Source organism: Chelonoidis abingdonii, chromosome 3 (assembly GCF_003597395.2).
Source record: "Chelonoidis abingdonii isolate Lonesome George chromosome 3, CheloAbing_2.0, whole genome shotgun sequence".
NCBI lineage: Eukaryota > Metazoa > Chordata > Testudines > Testudinidae > Chelonoidis > Chelonoidis abingdonii.
In genome coordinates, this window is record NC_133771.1 from 100,865,518 (window position 1) to 100,886,315 (window position 20,798).

The following is a 20,798-nucleotide window of genomic DNA, read 5'->3' on the forward strand; positions in this document are numbered from 1 at the left end:
ATAGACAGTAGGTATTACTTGAAGTGCCAGAACATTTTTTGTAAGATTGAGACTGATATGTTAATGCATGAATAATATGTTACATCTCATGCCTTATGATAATTTAAAGTTCCAATGGAACTCTATGTACTCTGACACTGTATAGGTCATGGAAAGCTTTTCTGAATGTGGTCACTTTCTAAACCTTAAAGCACTGCTATAATAAAATATTTTATTATTCACATGGTGTCCATACTTTGGATAAAAACATTCACAAAAATAATTAGTTCTGTAGTAGTCAATCATCATTAACTATTATTTAAGCCAGCTACTTTGAATTGGTGGAAAATTATATAATATTATCTTGAGCAACGATTCATATAGAGTATTAACAAAATTAAATTCAAACATTGTAGGCATACAATCTACCAATACAGTCAAACAATCATATCGGTAATTAACTGTTTAAGACTGAATTAAATTAAACTGATTTTTAAAGACAGCCAATAGTTTTTCTCATTATTCATCTTCAGTGGTTGTTAATACCAAGAAATTAAAGTTTTGGGTGCCGTAAAGTTGCATCTTAACTAAAATATTTTATGATGTTTAATATAATTTAACACTGAATTTCCTGGTTTGTATTTTGATTGTCGTATGATTTCACTATCCTTTGTAACTTTTTTTTTTAACCTTGATTTTACCAATGAATGCTACTCTAACTTAACTCCATTTAATTTTATTTCTTCTTTGACTTTCCTTATTTTTTCAAAAGAATCGAACTGAAAATGATACGCATAATCTAAATGAAGACCAGAATCTAGCTTGTATACTTCTAATGATGAAGATACCCTTATTTCGAATAATGTCTCAGGAGCAAAACTGACCTCATATGCTGAAACTGTATATTTGAATTGCTTTGATCCCAGACGTGCGCTGCCCCCCCGGAGCACTGCTTTACGGTTATCCGATTTTGTGTTATATCGGTCAGTAATCTGGGTAAGTTTATGTATATAATTAAATATTAAAAAAATTAATGAGAGCTGATCAGAGGAACTTTTGATGGAACCGATATTCATCTTATGCATTCGTTGGAATAGGATCAATGTTCCAGAACTCATTTTAGATTAGAAAATCGAAAGAATTCTCGACTATAACGAATTTTCATTTTGAAAAGACTCTTTTTGTTTCATTCTTTTCATTATAATATTATTAACAGAGTTCTTTTCAAAAAGGTAAGATAATGAAAACCAAGAATATTTCAAATCAACTCAAACAAACATTTTAAACAAAATTTCTTGTAGAGAATTGTAAACTTGTTTGTTATAATCAGATAAACAAATTTCAAAGATCTCAAAATCTTTGGTGATTCTGAAAATGGCCTCTCTGCCATGTTTACTGTCATAAGTCAGACTTAATCAATATACTAGAGTAATCAAAGCGACAAGCAATATAACCAATAAATTGTATTTGAGTTGCTTCATATTGCAGAGTCCAACCAACCTAAGTTTGGAATCTGGTTCTTATTTGTAGCTGAGTGTTCTGAGAGCTGATGTTGAATAAAGCAGGGAAGAGCCATATGAGTGTATACTTTATGATTCTTCAGCGTCCTGATACTTCATTCCCTGGCAGTGTACTACTGACATCAAAATCAAGGAGTCTGTAAGTACCACATCCAAAACTGGCATGTCTGACCACAAAACCTTTGAAGAAGTATGACAGTTGGGTTCAGTGTCTACTAAAGAATTTGATACTTGGGCCAGTACCCTCACGGGACTCACTCAACAAGTAATAGGTTCATCCATTGCTTAAGACGAGTGCAGTGTCTTAGTACCTCTGATGTTATAGCCATGGCCCACTTAAGAGTTGCTGAGCGTTATCTGACTCTGTATGTCTCAATAATCATATAATATAGATTTATATTAGTCATCTATATTTAGTTAATTGCAACTTAATTTCTTCCAATATAGTTGATAATATTTCAATTATATGTTACTACTTGAAATTAATGTAACATGATTCTGTAATAAGATATCCAGAAAAGAAAGGACAAGTTGAATTTCTTGACTATTTTAAATAGTTCATAATAAACTAATAAACAAAATTGATATAAATTTTAGAGCGGTGATTGGCCAAAAGTAAATGCATAATTTGGATGGCAGCTGGATTTTATACAAAACAGGATTTAATCTTTAGTGCAAATAACTCCGTTACATATAGATTGCCTAGAGCTTCCAGAATTGTCTGTGAAAAATGAATTTAAGCCAGTGTTGTGTTTTTAGAGATTGTAACTTAGATGTGATGCTTAAAAGTCTTCTGTATAATTCTCTACATGTGAGATTATTTCTCAGACCTTTACAATATCACATGAGTGATAACTAAAGCTATTGAGAACAGTATACCTATGAGATGAACCCTGTGGCTGAGTTGTGGCTTGTCTTACCAAATTCAATTTGGAGACCTTAACTTCATCAGCACATGCTATTGTTTTATAGTTCCAACATTTATGCACGAGAAATCTCTCAGTCTCGTAACTTTTTGTTACCATGATACATCTTCATATAGGATCCATTGAAGACAACGAAGAATTCACTGGATTTCATCATTAACCCCCAGCCACATCTCAGTGGACAGTCACAAGAGATCCCTTCCTGACATAGGCAAATATAGTGATGTACAAAACACCGCCTATACAGAAACCTACTGCCGTAAAGCTTACTACATGCTCAGCTTCTATCCATGGGACAATACACGATCCATTGAATTAGCAAGCTGTAAAATCCAGAATCGTCAATCTCCAGACAGAGACAACACCTACAAGATTTTATCAAGTATTCTTAAAAACTACAATAGCACCTGGGAAGTGAGGAAACAGATTGACAGAGTGAATGGGTACCAGAAATTACCTACTACAGGACGGCAACAGGAAAATAACAGAACACCACTGGCCATCACGTACAGCCCCCAGCTAAAACCTCTCCTGTGCATCAACAATCTACAACCCTCCTGGAAACAATCCTCACTCTCACAGACCTTGGAGGCGCCCAGTCCTCACTTACAGACAGCTCCCAACTTGAAGCAAATATCTCCCAGCCACTACACACTGCACCACAGAAAACACTAACGGCAGCAGCCAATCCCGTAGAAACCATTGTTGCCTACTCTGTCCCCATATCTACTCTAGTGACACCATCAAGGACCCAGCCACATCACCCACACCATCAAAGGCTATTCATCTGCATGTCTACTAATGTGATATATGCATCAGATGTGCAGCAATGCCCTCTGCCATGTACATTGGCCAAACTACAGTCCCTATAAGTAAAAGAATAAATTGGACGCAATTGGACATCAGAATATGGTAACATTACAAAGCAGTAGGAGAACATTTCAGTCTCCCTGGACATTCTACTACAGATTTAAAAGTAGCTATACTTGAACAAAAAAACTTCAGAAACAGACTTCAAAGAGAAACAGCAGACTAAAATTCATTTGCAAATTTAACACCATTAATTTGGGCTTGAATAGGGAGTAGGAGTGGCTGGCTCATTACAAAAGCAGCTTTGCCTCTCCTGAAATTGACACCTCCTCGTCTATTATTGGGAGTGGACTACATCCACCCTGATTGAATTGGCCCCGTCAGCACTGGTTCTCCACTTGTGAGGTAACTCCCTTCTCTTCCTGTGTCATTATATAATGCTTGCATCTGTAATTTTCACTCCATGCATCTGAAGAAGTGAGGTCTTTTACCCATGAAAGCTTATGTCCAAATAAATCTGTTAGTCTTTAAGGTGCCACCGGACTCCTTGTTGTTTTTGTGGATACAGACTAACATGACTACCCCCCGATACTCCTCATGTAGAGAAGTATATGTCTCAGTGAGAGAGAGAGAGAGGGAAGGGCACGTACCTCAAAGGCAAGAGATAGTGCACAGAGTGATGGAAGAAGTCCCAAAGTGAATGCCAAACATATTTGCTTCACGAGAAGATCAAGACATTTGGAAAAACAGAACTGAGTACATTTAAGATGAGTAAGAAAATTATTTAAATCATATTCATAACATCACTAAAACCTAGCAAAATTGATTAGTTGGTATTTAAAGTCAAACACTTGTATTGGAAACCACTGGCTACTTTAAAATGGCTGATTTTAAAAAGAGAGTGAAATTTGACCCCATTGAAGTCAATGGGAGTCTTACAGTTAGCTGCCGTGAGCAGTGGATCAAGCTCAGAATGAACAACAATCAAGCACAAGTCCAAAAGGTAGGTACATTACATAGTGCTTCAGTGGGATGTGTGTGTGGTTTTAAAAATAATAAACCCCACACCTCTGGATGGGGGAGAAACCCTGTGATTGGCTTAATGGAAAAATGTATGTTGAAGAGTGCTCTGAAGGAGGAAAGGGTGGGTTCCTGCCAGAACAGGAAGCAAGAAAATTTTGCTTGTACAGTACTGTAAGGGGCAACATAGAAGTCCCAGAGAAGAGACTATGAGATTCATAGATTCTAAGGCAAGAAGGGACCCACTGCATTAATCTAGTCTGACCTCCTTTATAATACTGGGCATAGGATTTCCCTAAATTATTTCCTGTCTGAACTAGAGAATATTTCTTTTGGAAGAACATTCAGTCTTTGATACAAAGAGAGTAGGTATTTCAGATGAGTAGGCAGAGCAAATGGCAGAGTATGAAGAGATGAAATCAGAGTTGTATGCTGGGATAGATTTGCTCAGACCCTTGAAGGTGAGGGCCTGGAGCTTAATCTAGATGTGGAATGTGAGGAGCCAATATGAGATACTGTACGTATAGTGACTGGTAGAGATGTGACTGTGTAAAAAGTGAAGCAGCTATTAACAATGCTTATGTCCAACAACACAGTAGAACACCCCATTTATGAACTAATTGGGGAATGAGGCATTCATATTATCATGAACATCTCAAATTTACCGTAGATAAAGTGCATAAATTGCAGTTTGGTGCACTCCGCTGTTTTCTTGTCTCACAAAGCACTGCACAGCAATGTGAAGTGCATTGAAAACACTTCATATTGAGACTGTGAAGGGATTTCAGCTTGTTCTTCATCAACATCACTTTTGTTATGTGATTTTTTCCCCCAGCCCCAAAAAACTTGATTTGTATTACTGGTTGTTTGTAAGATTGGTATTTGTAAAATCAAGGTTGTACTGTAGTTGAAATGAGGAATCTTGGTCACTAGAACTTATTCACTGGAAAATGGAATGTTGACTCAAAATTTAGAATGTTCCCCGTGTCTTTTAGAAAAGTTTGATGAGATCTTAATTGCCCCCGAGACAGAAAGGAACTCAGTTTAACAGTATCTCTAATAATACGGTATCCCTTAGAATTACACTACCAGCATTGCATAGAACAGGGGAGGCCAAACTATAGCTCGTGAGCCACTGTGGCTCTTTTACCGTTACCTCCATGCCCCCACCCTTTCTTCATCTACCAAAGGAGGGTGTGTGGGGGACCTTGGGACCTCTGCTTTGCAGCAGGGTAGTGGGGTAGGGGCTTCTGCCCAGCGGGCAGGGGAGGCTCAGGGCTTCAGCCCTGTGGGGAGGTGAGGCTCAGGGCTTGCAGCTTCAGCAGGAACATGGCTGAAGCTTCAAGCCTCATCAGGCCCTCCTACAGTGCTGAAGCCCCGAGCCCCTGCCCCCAGCAGATATGCCCCAGCTCCTGAACTTCTGAAGATTGTCGTATGTGGCTCAGATGGCCAGTAAGTTTGGCCACCCCGCACTCATGACATAGAAGTTCAAAGACTGATGTACTCATGGGGTAGATTCTGATTTAATATATACTGTGGTAAATCCAGGATAACTCCCATTGAAGAAACAATAGATTTTGATTTATATTGATGTGAGTGAGATATGGATTTAACCCATAATCATAACCTTCTACTTCAGAGATAAGAGTGCTACTAACTGAGCCATACTCCTGATAGTTATTATGCAATATATTATACAATTAGATAATGTATGGAAATATTCAGATGTTTTTACCTATATTCTCTAAGGATGTTACTCCTGTAAGGATATTATTGCACAAGAAAACACTCTTCCATTCACTTTAAACATTTGATCCATGCCACCAATCAGAATTTACACACAGGATTGGGAAGAGGGTATTGATAGAAAACACATCCGTTTAGTAAAGCCAAAACAGTCGGCTGGCTGGCTACATGACTCATTAATTTTTTTAACATTGCAAGCAGGATGGTAGAAAATCATAATTTCTATATGGGGCTATGAGTTCTTGCTGTTTATGCCCTTCCCACTATTCCCCAATATGTCAAGAAAAATCTGTTATTTCCTGCTGTTCTTTCTGTGGTTTCTGAAACAAACGGAGAGAGAAAAGCTCTGGTCTCAAAAGACCATGTGGGAAACTTTCAAATGCTACTATAATTGTGTAATGTTGACAGTCTGAGTCGAGTGATCCTTGTACAGCTTGCAAGTAAATGAGCATCTCTTCAATATTCAACAATAAAAGTCTCTAGTGGCGTAAAGTCACAGACAAGGAAACAGAGCTCTGGGGCCAGGTTCAGCTTTCATTTCTTCCTGTGCAACCCCACTGACTTAAAGGTACTTTCTCAGAATTGGCAAAGAGTTCTGTAGCACCTTATAGGCTAACAAACTGTAGGTACCCGACGAAGCGGGTATTCACCCACGAAAGCTCATGCTCATGCTCATGCTCCAATACGTTTGTTAGTCTATAAGGTGCCACAGAACTCTTTGCCACTTTTACAGATCCAGACTAACACTGCTACCCCTCTGATATTTCTCAGAATTGCAGTCTTTAATACCGGGCATAATGTTAGTGGCACATAGAGAATCTGACAGTGTATTTATGATTCAGAGGTTCTAAGGCCAGAAGGAACCATTGTGATCAGCTCCTGTATAACACAGGCCATAGGATTTCCCTGTATGAATTCAAGTTTGAAATAGCACGTTTTTTAGAAAAACATTCAGTCTTGAGTATATATACAATATGTTTAGGCGCAGAGGAGGTAAATAAACTTTCTCTTTTGTCCGGGAAAGAAGGTGGGTTGATGGGGGACACATCTCCAAATGACATTCTGTGTTCCATTTTGAGTTTTATATGTGCACCTTTTAGGGTGACCGGACAGCAAGTGTGAAAAATCGGGACAAGGGGTGGGGGAAAATAGGAGCCTATATAAGAAAAAGACCCCAAAATTAGGACTGCCCCTATAAAATCGGGACATCTGGTCACCCTAGCACCTTTGAACTGTGTACAGTGATTGGGTATCTTCACCTTGCAGGATTAGGTCATTAAAGGGAAACCCTCAGACTAGACAAGTTTCAGAGTAGCAGCCGTGTTAGTCTGCATCCACAAAAAGAACAAGAGTACTTGTGGCACTTTAGAGATTAACAAATTTATTTGAGCATAAGTTTTCTTGGGCTACAGCCCACTTCATTGGCTAGACAGGCACGAAAATGACCCCCTTCCAAGACTTATATTTTTCCCCGATCTGATGAAGGGCTCTGTGTAAGCTTGGAAGCTTATCTCTCTCACCAACAAAAGTTGGTCCAATAAAAGATAGTATTTCATCCACCATGTTTCTGTAGTATCCTAGGACCAACATGGCTACAAACACATTGCATAAAATTTTCCCTTCTTCTTTTTTACTTCGCTTAGCATGAACACTTTCCCTACTAGTAGCTGAGAGACATGAACTGGCTGGATTTTGGCTGGTGGTGACATTTGTCTTCCTTATTATAATAGCTTATAAATTCCACACCGCCTTTTCTATTATAGACCACCTTGTCTAGAAATAAGGGGAGGTAATAGACCAGCTGCACTCTGTTATGCTCAGGAAACATTTATGGACCTCTTCTCTTGAGGGATAGTGTCAGATAGAGATTTGAAAACAAATACAGCTACCTATGACAGTGATATCTGTGGATGCTTTGAAGAACTTTTCTAATATTACTGTTTTATGTAGGGAAGATGGTTTTTGGCCTGGGTTTTCTGTTGTCAGAACAACCTTTTACTTAATCTAGTAATGTAGCTTTACCTTGTAGATATACTTCAGCCCCTGCACTGCCTGAATTTCCCATAACCCTGAATTTTGATGGAGATATGCAGCATGTATGGGAAAACAACAACATTCATTCCATTTCCATGCAAAGAATTTTTCAGTTTATTTACAAAACTCCCTGGAATGAGAGTGAGCCGTTTGTGGTTCCTGTGGCTGATTCGGGGGTTATTTCTGCTGTGCTGAAGATGCTAGTCAATAGAATTAAACTCTCTGCTCCTCCCGGGGAGGTTTTACAGTCTGTTGATCCTGTTTCTAACCAAACTGAGGGGAAATGTTTCTGGCAGCTACAGTATCTAATGATCAGGCTTGTTGTGCCAGAGTGTTTAATAATGCTGAAGCATTCCCCGGTGAATTCTTGGCCTTGTGTGATGAAGGCCTGCTTGTTGGTTGATACCGCTATAAAATGGTCATGGATACTTTTTGAGGCTGCGGTCCAATCCCATACTTATGTTTCTGTTGCTCTTTGGGCCAGCTGACACTTGATGTGCAAAAGCGGTTGGTTTCTTTGCCTTCAGATGCAGAGTACCTCTCAGGGGAGGAAATGCTCTATCAAGCCAGACAGGTATCTGAGGAGACTTTTTTCCATCCTTTTGGGATCTCATTTTGAAACTATTTTAGCAGTCTTGAGACTGTTCACCCTATGCTTTGCACCATGAAAGGCAGCAATGTTCTGAAGACCAAAGCTGCTGAGAGTTGGTTGGGCAACTCCCACGTTTTCATGTTTTCTGTATGTATATATATCTCCTCACTATATGTTCTATTCTATGCATCCGATGAAGTGGGCTGTGGCCCACGAAAGCTTATGCTCAAATAAATTTGTTAGTCTCTAAGGTGTCACAAATACTCTTGTTCTTTTTGCGGATACAGAGTAACTTCTCTGAATCCTTTGACTCTGAGGAACAGACCCCTCCTATGCCATCCTCTTTAAGAGGAAATCTTCAATTGCTTGTGGATTGTGGAGAGGAAGGAGAGAGTTTATCTTGAACAAGGGGACCTCCAGACATTCTATTTTTGTGAATACATTTCCTTTCCAAGTAAGAGTTACTAGGGTTTCCCCAGAAGTGGTCAAGTATGAGATTTGGTTTATATGGAGCTCATAGCTTCTCCAGAGAAGAGCTACACAGAGGATTCCAAATTCCAGAATCCTCTAGCTTGATTAGGGATCTGGTCCATTTTGGATCACTTGTGGCTGACCAAATTTAACATTTGCCTCACATGAGAGATTATTGGTCCAGGAAGCCATGAGTAACCATGTCCCCCTAGTGAGGATTGGGACTCACTTCTATAGCATGTCCATTTTAGGAGCTGGCCTCTACGTTTACCTTTTGGAGTTGAAGGTGATAGGCTCAGTAAACTGAAGGGCAGAGAGACTAACTGATCTGTCCCAGGCTACATTCCAAATCAACTCAGAGAACAGGAAAAGAATACAGAAATTCTAACTTCTGGCCTTTTGTTCTAATCACTAGGCCGCACTCCCATCCAAATTCTATCTAATTGTGTTTTTTTGCTAGATTCCATATATCTACAAAATCAAATGGCAAATCAAATTATGGGCAAGATGTAAAATTTTATTTGCAAATGTTGTCTGTCTAGTTTAAAAATCTTTTTTGTTTTTCAAGTTTTAGTTGCTGCACATTGTTGAAATCTCCACATATCATTGAAAATTAGGATTAAATAATTTCTTGTTCTTAACTCTCTATTTTTAATAGACAGATTTCAACTCACTGTTTCCAGAGTATAGCTTTAGAAAATACTATGAAAAAGGGAAATCCTAGTGATTTTATTTGCTAATGATACTCAAAATGATCATCTGAACAAACATCTTGCACTAAAAAAGGCCTCCAAGGCAAAAAGGCTCTAAACTGAGAAGAGAAGCTGAATAGTTCACAAGCAGTTCAGTTTCTTCTCTGGTTTGCTGTGGTTGAAGTTTCACAAAATTAAAAACAGAGGGCCAGATTGTGCCTCAATACACAACCTGGTGGGCATGAGGCACAATTTGAATCTCTATGGTGGATATTTCATGCTGTGTTCCTTCCTTGAGAGTGCAGGATTTTAGTAAAGGGTCAAATTAACCCGTGTTCAGACTGAAGGGGAGATGAGAGTGTGCTCCTACCTCTAGTGGATACACCCCTGTCTCTGTCCTGGATTACTTTTATTCTGGCTCGTAAAGATAACTCTGAGGAGTGTGGGTTTTCTTTCTTTCTTTTTTGTTGTTGTTGTCTGTTTTGCCTTTGGAATGAATTAGATTGCACCAGATGCCATGTGGTTTCACAAGAGAACATTTCTTGGACTGGTCTACAAGGCTAAAACCCAAATCTCTTAGCTCTGCAGCCAGTGCCTAACAAACTAGGCCACAGCACCTCTCAGCCAAGACATTGGACCTTTCTGTGCCTTAGTCACCACAACTCAACATTGTGGCTCCTAAGAATGCTTTGCACTCACCCAGCACTTTTTCACCTGTAGATCTCAAAGCACTTCCCAAGGCACATAAGCATTATTTGCTCATTTTCACAGCTGACCTAACTACAGACACAAGATTTGAAGCAATGTTTGTGTCAATGGCATTGTGATCAGGTTGTCCCACATTAGGATTCTGTTCCCAGCTTTCCTGTGGCAAGTCACTCTGCTGTGCTGCAGATACCCTGTCTGGACAAGGGATACCCAGTAAAAGTAATGGTGTGAGGTCTCACTAAGCATTCAACTGCAGCTTTAACACAGAGGCAGAGTAAGGGGCAGCGCTTCGCTTCACAGTCCCAGGAGCAGACCAGGAACTAGAGTGTGACTAAAGGGTCTAGTCCCTAGTTACCCTGTTGCTCCAGGGGAAAAGTAATTTCTGCCAGTTTTATACCTAGTGTAGATTATTTCCCCGCTCCCATGCCAGCTCGGCTATACTGGTCAGTGCTTTGGAGGAAAAGGGGTATATCAGAGCCTGAGCTTTGACAGCTTCCTGTCTACTCACTCCGCACCCCAGTGTGCTTCTCCTTCGCACATAGGCCATTGACCAGGGTAGCACATGCAGGGGAGTAAGGTGAATGGAGAGGAGGAGACCAAACTTTACCACATTCTGGACTCAGAGTGTCCTTTTAGTTTAGTTTAAAAAAAAACTTTTTATTAAGGCAAAGCTACAATTAAATGTTAACATCCAATATAACTTGTTACTCATTCAGGATCACTTAATATTCAAAGAACCCGGAGAAAGATTCTGGCTTGCTGGCTGGGGAACTCTCCTCCTCTGAGTACGCTAAATGGGGTGACCAAATTTCTAAATACCGAGCCTCTTTTTGGCACTTCTCTTGTGTACATACTTGGCGTGAAAGCTTTTCCATCACAAGGACAGTCCATATTTTACCATACCACAGCTCCATAGGAAGAGGAGTCACATTTTTGCAATAATGTGCAATACAAAGTTTAGCCCCTAACAATAACAGATAAATGAATTTGTCATTCTGTTTAAAAGATAGATCCTTTACTGGAGCATTTAGTCAGCAGATCAGGGGATCTCATATTTTCATGAGATGACTCTCTAATAATTTCCTCCCCAAACTGTCTAATTCCTGGACACAACCACCACATGTGCAAGTATGTGCCCCTTTCCTCACAACCCTTCCAACAGAGCACCTCGCTAGTAGCAAAAATATAACTGGAGTCAGATGTCATCTATACAGTAATTTATACAAATTATCTATGTGAGCAACACAAATTGAAGATGTAAATCTCCTTTCCCATATAGACACCCACTCATGCAGATCAATTTCTTTGTTCAAATCCCTCTCCCAGCTTCTCATCTGGGTTGTGTTCTTATCAACATCTTTTTCAATCAAAACTGTATATATCGAGAAATTAAACCTTTTGCTCCAGTTTGTTCCTGTGTCAATTCCTCAAATATTGTTAAAGGTCTAGATACAGACATGTTGTATCCAGCTATTTTTTACTTATAAGGATTTTAAATACACAGTCTTTGTATTAGTTACGGTATTATGTATCTCTTGGTGTGATTTCAAGTCAGGACCCACGAACAGCTGTCCGAATTGAGTAATCTCAGCTCTTACTCACAATGAAGAGTTGCTTTGATAGTGTCAATTTAGTTTTGAAAAGTATTCCAAACTGGTTTGGAGATCAATGACAAAAATAGCTTCCTGCCTACATTTCTTTTCTCCATCTGGTTCCATGGTGAAGCATAGTTTTGAGTTTTCAAGTAATATTAATTTCTGAAACATTTTACTGAACCTGCTCTTAAATACTGCCTCTTACATAAGCCATTAGAACAATCTATCTCTGGTTCTAATTTTGAAATGTAATGCAATTTCATTAGGTAGCTATAGGGAAGACAATAAAATTAAAAAAGGATCCATTTTAAGGTGTTTAAGCTAAAAAAAAGACTTAGTTTATTCAAAAACTTCCAAGCATCTTCTTTTCAATGGATTTAACACTGTATATTTGAAAGCAGGAGAGGTTTCTTTGTTTTTCTGTTGGGTACAGTTATATCAGGGTTCAAAATCTACATTATAAAGCAGCCTGGGTTACAGCCCTAGGCTCTGTCTATACTTAAATGCCACAGAGGTACAGCTGCAGCTGCTGTAGACCCTAACTGCAACAACAGGAAGGGGTCTCCCATCGCTATATGTAATCCACCTCCATGAGAGGCAATAGCTAGGTTGATGGAATTCTTTTCTTGACATAGCACTGCCTACTCTGGGGATTAGGTTGGCTTAACTATGTCTCTGAAGTGGGGAGTTTTCACACCGCTGAGGGTTGTAGCCACGCCGATGTAACTTTTCAGTGTAGACCAACCCTTGGGAAAACTATTGGGGTGTCTTCATGCTAACAACAATATGATTACTTGTGCATGCTTTTATCATGCTGCTTGTGTAGCTGGTACATAGGAGAAAGAGGAAGAAAATGAGGAAGTGAAGATGCATATTTTTCATATTTGGAGTTAGTGGGGAGCTGAAAAATTGCCTTTTAACTGATCTTATCTTAATTATGGATAAATTATTATCTCTGCATAATAAAACTTTTTTCCTGTCACAAGGGTTCACACATATAGGTTTCCCTAAGTGGAGCTGCACATAAGGCTTTCTCTATCAAGAGAACTTATTCATAAAGATCTACCTGTCACTAGTGTTCACACATATTTCCTGTCAGAAGTGCTCATGTATTTTAGACATTAGCTTTGATGACAAATATTTCGTATCTCAGCTTCATTTTCTTCTCTTTGTTGGGTTCAGTGAAGGAAAATCATGGATAGTTTTTAAACAATTTCAGTTCTTAATCACTTGACTGTTCCTGCCTTTGAAAATGACCTCTTTATGCATAGTCACTTTTCAGAGTAGAATCTCATTTTAAGTATGTGCCTCAGAAAAAAATTGAAAACATGGAAGTACTTCTAAAGCAGAGGTTGGCAACCTTCGGCACGTGGCCCATCAGGGTAATCTGCTGGCGGGCCATGAGACATTTTGTTTATGTTGACCATCTGCAGGCACGGTCCCCCACAGCTCCCAGTGGCCATGGTTTGCCATTCCCGGCCAATGGAAGCTGCTAGAAGCGGTGGCCGGTACATCCCTGCGGCAAGCTGCAGGGGGCCATGCCTGCGGACAGTCAAAGTAAACAAAATGTCTCGCAGCCCACCAGCGGATTACTTGATGGGCCGCATGCCGAAGGTTGCCGACTCTTGTTCTAAACTGTTGAAGGATGCACAGTGCCGTGTTCTCCTCCCCGCCCCCCCACTGTTACCCTGTATCACACTGAGAAATATTTCACTGACATCTCTCTACTACTGAAAAGGTATGTTCCAATATCTTCCTATTGTCTTCTTTAAAAACAACTGGTGCATGTAAGTACCACAAGAACCAAATATTTTTAAGCAGAGTAAACATGTGTATGTCTCTATAGTGTGAGGCAATACAGTTTTTCTCTCTTTTTCCTGAAGAAATAGAATGATGCAATTGAAAGTGGAGTAGAACGCCTACCTCTGTTCCATGCTGGAATGGGGGTAGTCTAAATGTCACAGTTAAGCCCAAACATCAGGTTGTAATTGCTAGAGCGTAAACATGCCAGAGTGAACATTCCAGTGTAAAAATGAAAGTGAGCAGGATGGTTCTTTGTGTCTGCTTATCAAGGCAATTTTGCATCAGATCTAACACTGCCACATTCCCGTACAGCAGAATTCAATTAAAAAAGATACTTAAACAGTAAAGGAAATTACAGACTAGAGTGGCTTTTTTTTATCATTTAACTATGAAATAAAAAGCACAAGTAAATTAATGCACAATAACTATTTTTGCTCTGCTGTCCAAACACATACGAGGCCTACACAAGCACAGTCAGTAAAGCCATTACTACTGAAGGAAAATCCTGATTATTCCCCAAGTTGCTGCTGTACCACAAAATCAATTTCAGATGTAATTTACTGTTAGTTATTCTTGCAAGATATGAACATATCATCTGAGCTTCCCATTTTAATGTGTATGAAGGCAACTAAGAATATCATTGAAACAAAATGTCAGGTCATAAGAGATGGAAGCAAAAATGAACCAGCCCTTGAAGGCTGTCACATAAGATTTCAACACAGCACTCAGAGTACAGAAGCATCATCATACCACTGGCTTGTCTAATCTCTTTTCTCCTTTTTAAAATAACTTGTCTTTTCAGTGCATCCCAATGTGAGCCAGGGTTGCCAAGGAGGGTGTGCCACATGTTCCGACTACAATGGATGCTTGTCATGTAAACCCAGACTCTTTTTTGTTCTGGAAAGAATTGGCATGAAACAGATCGGAGTATGTCTTTCTTCATGTCCAAGTGGATACTTTGGAACGCGGTATCCAGAAATAAATAAGTGTACAAGTAAGTGCTGGGGAAAGCAATGTTGTACCTATATATTTTCTATTTCTGATATGAGACTAAGCCTCATATTGTGTATCCCTATGAATCAAAGAAGTTAAATATTAGATAGACAGATTCTTTAGTTTGTTCAGCCTTTTTATGCTGGTACAATTAATATTCAGCTGAGTGGAATTTTAGAGTGGCAAAGCTTAAGTAAAATAACTTTGTATGGATGACCTATCCAGGCACTGGGGATGGACTCCTCTCTTACATCCTTATTCAAAGGTAAAGGATACCAGTATAGTCCACCAGTGTCCACGAGCCACAGCTACAGCTCAATGGCTGTAGCAGCAGTCAGGGGCCATTGAAACTGCACAGAGTGGAACCTGTGACCATGAGATCCATACCATTTATACACTCTTTGACAATGCTCTTGTCAATCCCTCAGCCTGACCTCTGTTTCTCTGTGAGATAGAAATTGATACTGAGGAGTACTGCTCCACATTGAGGTTTCCAGAGCTACTTTGCATGACCTCTCTGTAACTATATACTATGCATAGCATAACCACAATGGTGCTTTTGCAATTTCGGCCTGTTACTATATTCTGGTCAACTGTCAATCTGTGGGGAAATGCTGAACTGTCATTGACTTTCCGTGGGGTTAGAGCCTAACTTGCATCTCTTCCTTCCTCCTACCCATCAATACTTTTTGAATTTTGACAAAATTTGACATTTTGAAATTTGAAACTAAAACCTGGAGAAAAACCCTTTTTTGACCAACTTTATTTACTAGTCACCTACGTGACTAAATATAACATGGGAATTATAGCTAAGTAATTCTCCTTACTTATTGATGAGTGGATGCTGGAGCATAATCCTATATTCATATAACCTCCGAGCCACTAAACAACTTCAACTAAATGTGCACTTTTCTCTAACAGTATCTCTAGAGTAAATGTAACCATGTCCTTTGTATATCACTTGCACAATAATATATGTACAAGTTTTATCATATTGTTAAAAATCCATGTCTGGTAGCTGGCTTCTGTCCTGTATGAATGATATAAACATAGTAATTATGGAAAATGCTGTGGGACTGCAACAAAAAGTAATGGAGCAGAAATCAATCAATCAATCAATCAATATGAAAAGAAAAAATAATAATTCTAAATTCTGAAATATGTTTTTAATTCTTCCGGAATGAATGGCGATGTATTTGATGGACCTGATTCTCCATTGACTTGCATTTTAGCCAGGGCCGGCTCTGCAGTTTTCGCCACCCCAAGCAGCGCACCAAATTGCCGCCGTGGACAGCGGGGGCTTTCTGTCTGCCCTTAGGGAGGCAGGCACATTTCCGCGGTGGCGGCAATTTGGCGAGGGGGCTTCTATGTTTAGCTGAAGCCGCCATGGACAGCTAAACATAGAAGCTGCCACCGAATTCTCATTTCCCGCAGTGTAAAGGGGACTTCACATGGATATGAATAAAATGTACTCTAACTGGAAGGCCCTTATACATTGCCAGAGTGGCATAAAATATAAACCTAAACCTCGGCAAACATGTAAATCAGGGACTTAGTGTCTAACTGGGGTGAGTGAAAGTGACACAGTTCTTCCCATTTTGTATTACAGAATGTAAAGCTGACTGTGATACCTGCTTCACCAAAAATTTCTGCACAAAATGTAAAAGTGGGTTTTACTTACACAACGGAAAGTGCCTTGAAAATTGCCCTGAGGGGCTGGAACCCAACAATCACACGATGGAGTGCACCAGCATTGGTAAGTGGAGTCTCCAGCCTAAGCCCCAACCCAGCAAGCCCTGCAAGTTTGGCACTCATATTGACCACATGGAGTAAGTGCAGGGGAGGATTTGCAGGAATAGGTTTAGAGTTAGGAACAGGAAACCCAACACTGTATCTGAATTATTTTAAAGAAAGATTCAGTCACAAGAAGTGTTCTCCAGTGCCATAACCTCAAGGTGTTTCCTGAATCTACCCTCTGGCTCCTTCAGAACAATCCATTGCCCTCTGATGAGCAACTTCCAATTATTAGGGACTCTCTTGTGTCAGTTAAGCATAGGCCAATGTTTGGGATGATATGGAGCACCTCAGGAATTCTACCTCAGGGATTCCTCCCCAAAATCTTCAGCATGCTGGTGAATATCGGTTGTACTACACCCCTTCAGGAAATGCAACATGCTTTCTCTTCCACACCGGGCCAGCTCTGCTAACTGGTGCTTGGGGGTAGAGGGTAGAGCCATTGCTCCTTCCCCAACCCGTTGAGGTGTCTTGCAGTATTGACAACTTCAAACGTTAAAAAGCCATGAGTCAGCCCCTCTTCATCGTCCCCTCAATCATGAGATTTTTATACAGATGTTGGGTTTTTTATTTGTCTTCTGGTTTATGAGCCTTTAAGGTGCCTTCAGGACACATTTTTTAAGCTTTTGTCCACAGCCACGGGGAGTAGAAACTAACTTAAAAACTAATGGAAGCTGAGATTCTGATGTAATCACTTTACTCCAGGGGCTGGGGCTTTAATTGAAACTTCAAGTATTGTTGCAAAGCAAGACAAATTCATGGCAATAGGCAACACTGATCCTGTCACTCAGAAAATGCAAAGAGGGGAACAGTCCTTATGCTTCTTGTGCTGCCTATGTTGTGCAGCCACGGAGCTCTGTACTACTGCCTGGCACTGGTAGAAATCTGCTCACACCATGAATGCGGATGTAAATCTCAAGGTACCAGTGGAAATTGTGTGCATATTTTGAGAGGGAAGCAAAGCTTGAGCAGATTTGAAAGGAATAAAAATAATATACAATAGTTTTGCAGCTCTCTTCCCAAATATATATTTACCTCAGTGGTGGTGATGGTTTTCATAGTTTGATTTCCAAGCAAGGACTTTCATCACAGCAAAGAAACCTGAAGAATCATTTCTGCTTCTTTGGTGTGTGTTTCAAGCTGCCTAGGACTTAGCTGCTTTAACAATGAGTCAGTCTTGACTAGGAAAAGTCATTAAAAGCTGCAGAGAAAAAACAGACCTTTGCAGTGCATGTAAAGACCTATTATTTTAACAGGAGAGCCTCACATGTAATATGAAAAGTAAAGTGAGCCACATAACAATTAAGTGGAGATTTTTTGAGATCAGCAGTCTTCTAGGGTTTGTAAAATTTGGAAATAAGTTGCAGAGATGGAAAAATCTATTAGGTCATTAAATCCATCATCCTCATATTGTTGTAGGGTGTATTCCTCTACACCAGGGGTGGCCAACCTGAGCTTGAGAAGGAACCAGAATTTACCAATGTACATTGCCAAAGAGCCACAGTAATATACAGGGGCGACTCTAGCTTTTTCACCACTCCAAGCATGGCAGGCAGGCTGCCTTTGGCGGCACGCCTGTGGGAGGTCCCCGGTCCTGCATATTCTGCGGCATGCCTGCGGGAGGTCCGCCGGTCCCACGACTTCAACGTATCCACCACCGAATTGCTGCCAAATCCATGGGACCAGCAGACCTCCCGCAGGCATGCCGCCAAAGGCAGCCTGACTGCTGCCCTCACAGCGACTGGCAGGGTGCCCCCCGTGGCTTGCTGCCCCAGGCACACGCTTGGAGAGCTGGTGCCTGGAGCCACCACTGGTAATATGTCAGCCACCTCTCATCAGCTCCCCACCCCACTTCCAGCACCTCCCATCCATCGGCAGCCCTGCCAGTCAGTGCCTCTCCCTCCCTCCTTGCACCTCCCGATCAGCTGTTTTATGGTGTGCAGGATGCTCTCAGGGGGAGGAGTGAGGACATGGCAGGCTCAGAGGAGAGGGCAGGAAGAGGTAGAGTGGGTACAGGGCCTGTAGAAGAGCCAAGGGTTTAGCAGTGAGCATCCCCTGGCACATTGGAAAGTTGGCGCCTGTAGCTCCAGCCCCGGAGTCAATGCTTATACAAGGAGCCGCATCTTAACTTCTGAAGAGACACATGTGGCTCCAGAGCCACAGGTTGGCCACCCCTGCTCTAGACAGAGGATGTATATGGTATTAAACGTACACTACATTTAATCTGCAGAAGAAAAATTAGGAGATGGGCCAAACTAGGACAATTATTCAAAAGCACACTCCTAAACATTGAGAATTATCTACATAAGCATTACAGAAGCATACAAAATACATTAGGTGATGTACAAGTCTAGGAAGGCACTCTTTGCTAAAGAAGTTACAAAAGTAAGGGAGCTGGATCCAAATGTCCCTGGTCTGGGCTTTGCAAAAGCAAAACCCTACCAATGAAGTCCTCCAAACCCAACGTCTCTCCCAGTTTTCCCCACCTTTACCTGGTATGTGTTACAAATAGCATCCCTTTCATGGCTCTTGACTAAGTTGTTCAATACCAAGAGAGTAAACAGCATGGACCTGATTCTCCTCTCACCTGGGTATGAATCAAGTTTGATTCCACTGAAGTCTGAGGAATTATGCTTCTGTAAAAAGCAGTGTGAGATCAGAATCAGGCCTAATGTCTCATTTTGCCAAAACCCTTTTTTTTTTTTTTTTGCTATAATTCTTGAATGGAATTGGCAAAAGCAGTGCAGTTAGTGTGAAACAATCCTACTAGTACATAACTGATTAGCATTATTTTACAGTTGAGAGCATCCTGGACAGACCAAATTCTCCTCTCAGTTATACCTCTGTAGATCCAGAGTAACTCCATTTAGGTAAACAGAGTTACTCCCAATTTGGACCCAGGAAATTGAGAGCACTATTTGGCCCAGTTTCTCATCTGAGACTGGCCTTAGAAAGAAGATTTATTTGCTCAAGGCCAGCCTGCTTTTCAGTTTGAAGATTAATTCATTTTTCTTACATTTTGGTTGATGTATAATAAAATGAATATCCTGTATGCACTGTGCGCTCCTAAAGTTTCCGGTCTGGCTCAGCATGTTGTATATTTGTTACAGTGCATTGTGAAGCTAGTGAGTGGAGTCCATGGAGCTCCTGCACAAAGAAAGGAAAAACATGTGGCTTCAAGAGAGGAAATGAAACAAGGGTCAGAGAAATTGTACAGCATCCTTCAGCACAGGGCAATCCGTGCCCAGCTACAAGTGAAAACAGAAAATGTATTGTACAAAGAAAGAGATGTCAGAAGGAAGGAAAAGGTACCATGTTATCACCATCATATGAGCTTGACATTGGGGTTGTTTAATAATTCACTTCTGAACTCCTGGGCCTGCATTTCTTAAGGCACCAAAACTCCCACTGGCATTAGTGTTTGTTTGGCCTGAGTGAGGAGATGTGGAATCGTGTCCTCGCACAGAGTAAAAACTGCGCCGACTCCTTACGAAATCTGCCTTCTGTCTGATCAAACTCTAGAAGTATTTCCTCTCAATGGGTTCTGCAGGCAGAACTGCCGTTGGCATTATGCAAGACCTGGGTGTGTAGGTTAAAGGAAACCCATACAGATAAATAAGCTGAGGCCAAAAATGTTAGCCCCATACTGTAAGCTGTGAATTCGATGGGGAAGTGCACTGCACCAACCCCACACCTGGCACAGCATTCTTCCCCCAGTGCATTGCCACAGCTACTCTGGCTGTCACACGGGAGAGGATGGGAACCCACGCCCCTTCTAGTTCCTACTCCTTCCTGCCCACTCCTCAACCACATGCAAAGAAAGGGTCACAGCCCCATGGAGACCGCTCTCCCTTCTGCACTGCTACTCATGGTATAGGTAGAGCACTGGAAATCAGAGAGGGCCTTACATCCCTCACTCCCTGCCTGGACACACAAAATGGGCCATGCTTTGAGTCCAAATTAGTTAATTAGTATTTAACTAGTAGCTGAAAACCTGTGCTGTCCCACAGGTATAATTTGTAGTCAAGTCTGTAAAAAAGCCCAAAATGGGTGCGAAATGAAAAATTGGACATTAACAGACTGCAAAGTCAATGGAATATTGAACCTGGTGATTT

The 20,798-nt window shown here is 40.7% G+C and overlaps 1 protein-coding gene across 1 annotated transcript in view; it reads left to right on the forward strand.

The window, feature by feature from the left end:
* The window catches only part of RSPO3 (R-spondin 3), a 93,034-nt gene that overhangs the window by 32,349 nt on the left and 39,887 nt on the right, over window positions 1-20,798 (forward strand). Inside the window, exons 2-4 of the mRNA XM_032784857.2 lie at window positions 14,699-14,890; window positions 16,499-16,645; window positions 19,794-19,991. Of these exons, the coding sequence (XP_032640748.1) occupies window positions 14,699-14,890; window positions 16,499-16,645; window positions 19,794-19,991 (537 nt within the window). The remainder of the gene's footprint in view (window positions 1-14,698; window positions 14,891-16,498; window positions 16,646-19,793; window positions 19,992-20,798) is intronic.